General features: G+C 38.6%; 1 protein-coding gene across 1 annotated transcript; it reads left to right on the forward strand.

The window, feature by feature from the left end:
- The first annotated feature begins 231 nt into the window (after positions 1-231).
- Positions 232-2,343, forward strand: LOC108344144 (cytochrome P450 736A117). The gene is made up of 2 exons (XM_052867349.1): positions 232-1,216; positions 1,554-2,343. The coding sequence occupies exons 1-2, from the start codon at positions 275-277 to the stop codon at positions 2,163-2,165; spliced, it is 1,554 nt and encodes a 517-aa protein (XP_052723309.1). The 5' UTR covers positions 232-274; the 3' UTR covers positions 2,166-2,343.
- Positions 2,344-3,766: the final 1,423 nt, after the last annotated feature.

The raw sequence follows: 3,766 nt of genomic DNA on the forward strand, positions 1-3,766 counted from the left end.
TCAAAATACTTGCCAAACATGAACTTCAATTTTAATTTATTTCATGTCCTAAGAGAAAATTAGGTCGTTTAGGTAGCATATTAATCATCCCTGGATTCAACAATAAGAAATTGCATGCACATGTTGAGCTAGCGTGTCTAAATAATGAAACGCATACGTATTTTTCACAAATACACGTATTTTATTAATGTTGATGACTTCCGACGCTTATAAATACCTCATTCTCAGCATTGTTTACTAATTAGACAGCAAATTAAAGAAAGCACATTACACAATGTCAACTTCTCTGCATGAAAACTCTTCAATCTGGTTTTTCCTTCCAATCGCTACCTTAATCATCTTCGTTTTACGGACTGTCATCAAATGCAGTCATAATTTCAATTCTGCAATGGCCAGAAAAACCTTACCACCATCTCCTCCAAAGCTTCCAATAATAGGAAATCTCCACCAACTTGGCACTCTCACTCACCGCACTCTCCATTCCTTTGCCCAAACCTATGGCCCTTTAATGTTACTTCACTTTGGAAAGGTGCCAGTTCTTGTTGTCTCAACGGCCGAGGCAGCTCGTGAGGTTATGAAAACCCATGACCTTGTTTTCTCCAATAGACCACATCGTAAGATGTTTGATATCTTCTTGTACGATTCCAAAAATGTGGCATCTGCTCCATATGGCAACTACTGGAGGCAGATAAGGAGTATCGCTGTCTTGCATCTTCTCAGTGCAAAAAAGGTTCAATCCTTCGGTGCAGTGAGAGAAGAGGAAATCTCCATAATGATGGATAAGATTAAGCAGTGTTGTTGTTCTGTAACGCCTGTGAATTTAACTGATTTATTTTCTACGGTCACAAATGACATAGTGTGCAGAGCTGCTCTCGGAAGGAGATACAGCAGAAGAGAAGGGAGTAAGTTTTGGGAGCCAATGAATGAGATGATGAAGCTGTTGGGTGCTCCAGTTATAGGGGATTGTATACCTTGGCTTGATTGGGTGGGAAGAGTTAATGGAATGTATGGTAGGGCAAAGAGATTGGCTAAACAGCTTGATGAATTTTTTGATGAAGTTGTTGATGAGCATGTAAGTAGAAGAGGGTATGATGTGCATGGTGATGATGATGATGACGATGAACAGAATGATTTGGTGGACATTTTGCTGAGGATCCAAAAGAAAAACGCCTTGGGGTTCCAGATTGATAAAACAATCATGAAGGCTATAATCCAGGTACGCAAGATTAATACAATGTGGTATCTATCTGCATAAGTTCTTAATATACAACCACTCTATATTTCTAACTTCATAAAATCTTTACTTTTCTTAAACATCATTTAGTTCAATCCTTAATATCAAAGATGATGTGAGAAAAGTCTTAAGATAAGCCGCCGGAAGTTTACATATCTTAAACATTAATCCAGAGGTTTATTCATTAATTTTGTATTTGCAACATTCATACAATATTAGAAATAACATCTTTAATTGGTGAATTCATTTTGTTGAATATGTCCTTCATGGAATTTGAAGGTAGACAGGGAAATTGACAGTTGATGGGAATTTGTTTCAGGATATGTTTGCCGGAGGCACTGAAACTGGCTCCACAAGCCTAGGATGGATAATGACAGAACTCTTGAGGCACCCAAATGTGATGCAGAAGCTAAAAGATGAGATAAGGAATGTGGTTAATGGTAGAACTCGCATAACTGATGAAGATTTAAACAGCATGCCTTATTTGAAAGCAGTGATTAAAGAAAGTTTTCGATTACATCCCCCAGCTCCCTTGTTGCTTCCAAGGGAATCCATGGATGATGCCAAAGTGATGGACTATGACATTGCAGCAGGCACACAAGTAATAGTTAATGCTTGGGCAATAGCAAGAGATCCTTGTTATTGGGAAAAACCTGAAGAGTTTGAAGCAGAGAGATTCTTAAAGAGTTCAATAGATGTGAAAGGACATGATTTTGAAGTGATACCATTTGGAGCAGGAAGAAGAGGTTGTCCAGCAATGATGTTTGCCATGAATATGATTGAGCTGGTCATAGCAAACCTTGTTCATCAGTTTAATTGGGAAGTGCCAGGTGGAGTAATGGGTGATCAGACACTGGACATGGCTGAATATGCAGGGTTGACATGTGGTAGAAAATTTCCTCTCATAGCATTTGCCTCTTACCAGGCATAAGTTGATGTTAAAGATAAACATAGTAACTTAAAAGAAAAATAAGAGACTATATTCTCAACATTCATAGTAAAATCTAGGGTTATAATAGGTTGGTTTGTCTACTTATTGTTATTTTGTTATTGCAACTATTTGTTGACGTCAATTTCTACATGTAAATCATATGTATGCAATTGGTAAACCTGTACAATGTACGTTATTTTTCTAACTATATTTAATATTTAATAATAAAAAATATTGTGTAAAATTGATTAACTTTATATATTATATTTTGAATTAAATGAATAAAAAATTATCAAAATATTATATATATGTATAAATTTGAATAATTATTGAATATTTTTATAATGGTTAACTAAATAATGTAATGGGTTAAGTTTAAAATAAATTAAACAAATTATTGGAAGTCTCACATCGACTAGAAATAAGGCCACATTATAATATATAAATAGATATGCAAATCTTACCATACAAATCAGTTTTATAAAGTTGAGTTAAATTTAAAAATCACTTTCTAATATGGTATCCCAGATTCAATCCTGAGTGGATTTTTTGTTAAAAAGATTATTATATATTATTTATAATAAATAATTCGATGCTTATTTGTAATTGTTAGATGTTAAGATGTGTGTTTCTGTTATTTGGGCTTAGTCTATTCTGTATTAAGGGCATTGGCCCATATCTTACAATATAAATAAACTACCCTATGTGTAGTCTAAACACATAAGGGATATTTTCTCCCAATCTTCTTTATTTCTCATATGGTATCTAGAGCACAGGAATAGTTCCAGTCAACTCGGTCTCCGGCACCCATCACTACTGCTGTTGTCGCGTCGCCGCTGCTGCCATCGTCGCCGCTGCCGTCGCCACCGCCGCCGCCGCCGCCGTCGCCGGAGCTCCAGAATCGACCGGCGACCACACCATCGGAAGCGTCTCGGCCGGGCGACCACCGTCGCACGAAGATCACCGCGATCAGAGCTCTCACGCGCCTCCACGAGCCGCTGCAAGAGTCGCCGCTGTCGCCGCGCGTGCCGGCGCGTCGCTGGAGCTTTCCGCCGCCGATCAGCACCGCCGTGATCGCCTCCTCGCCCTCTTTCTGGATCTGTGGTCGTTGCGTCAATCGGAGCACTTTGAATTTTTAGGGTTTCTCCCTCTCCATGGCGTCTTCCTCATCTACAAACACCTCTATTGGTGGCTCATCTTCTGATCCCTCAATATATACTAATTATGTGAATGTACACTTGTCCATTGACAAGTTAGATGGCACAAATTATGCAACCTGGGCGTCCGACATCAAACTTTGGTTGAAGAGTCAGGGGTACTTAGATCATCTTACTCAAAATGTGACTACTGCTCTCATAGATGACACTTCCCGCTGGATGAAAATTGATGCTCAGTTATGCATTGTTATAAAGTCCACCATTCACTCCTCACTGAAACAAATGTTTCGATCCTATGAGACATGTTCAGAAGTATGGGCACAAGCGAAGTTGTTATACACAAATGACACTCAGCGTCTTTATGGTATTTGTCAGGACCTATTAACTGTTATTGGTCCGCGCAATCCTGGTCCCATGGCAGAATATTTGGGTAAAATTCATGCC

Source organism: Vigna angularis, chromosome 8 (genome assembly GCF_016808095.1).
Source record: "Vigna angularis cultivar LongXiaoDou No.4 chromosome 8, ASM1680809v1, whole genome shotgun sequence".
NCBI lineage: Eukaryota > Viridiplantae > Streptophyta > Magnoliopsida > Fabales > Fabaceae > Vigna > Vigna angularis.

Coding starts and splice junctions, on each gene's coding strand:
- LOC108344144 (XM_052867349.1), top strand. CDS start 275: ATGTCAACTTCTCTGCATGAAAACTCTTCAATCTGGTTTTTCCTTCCA. Junction 1,217..1,553: donor TCATGAAGGCTATAATCCAG/GTACGCAAGATT, acceptor AATTTGTTTCAG/GATATGTTTGCCGGAGGCAC.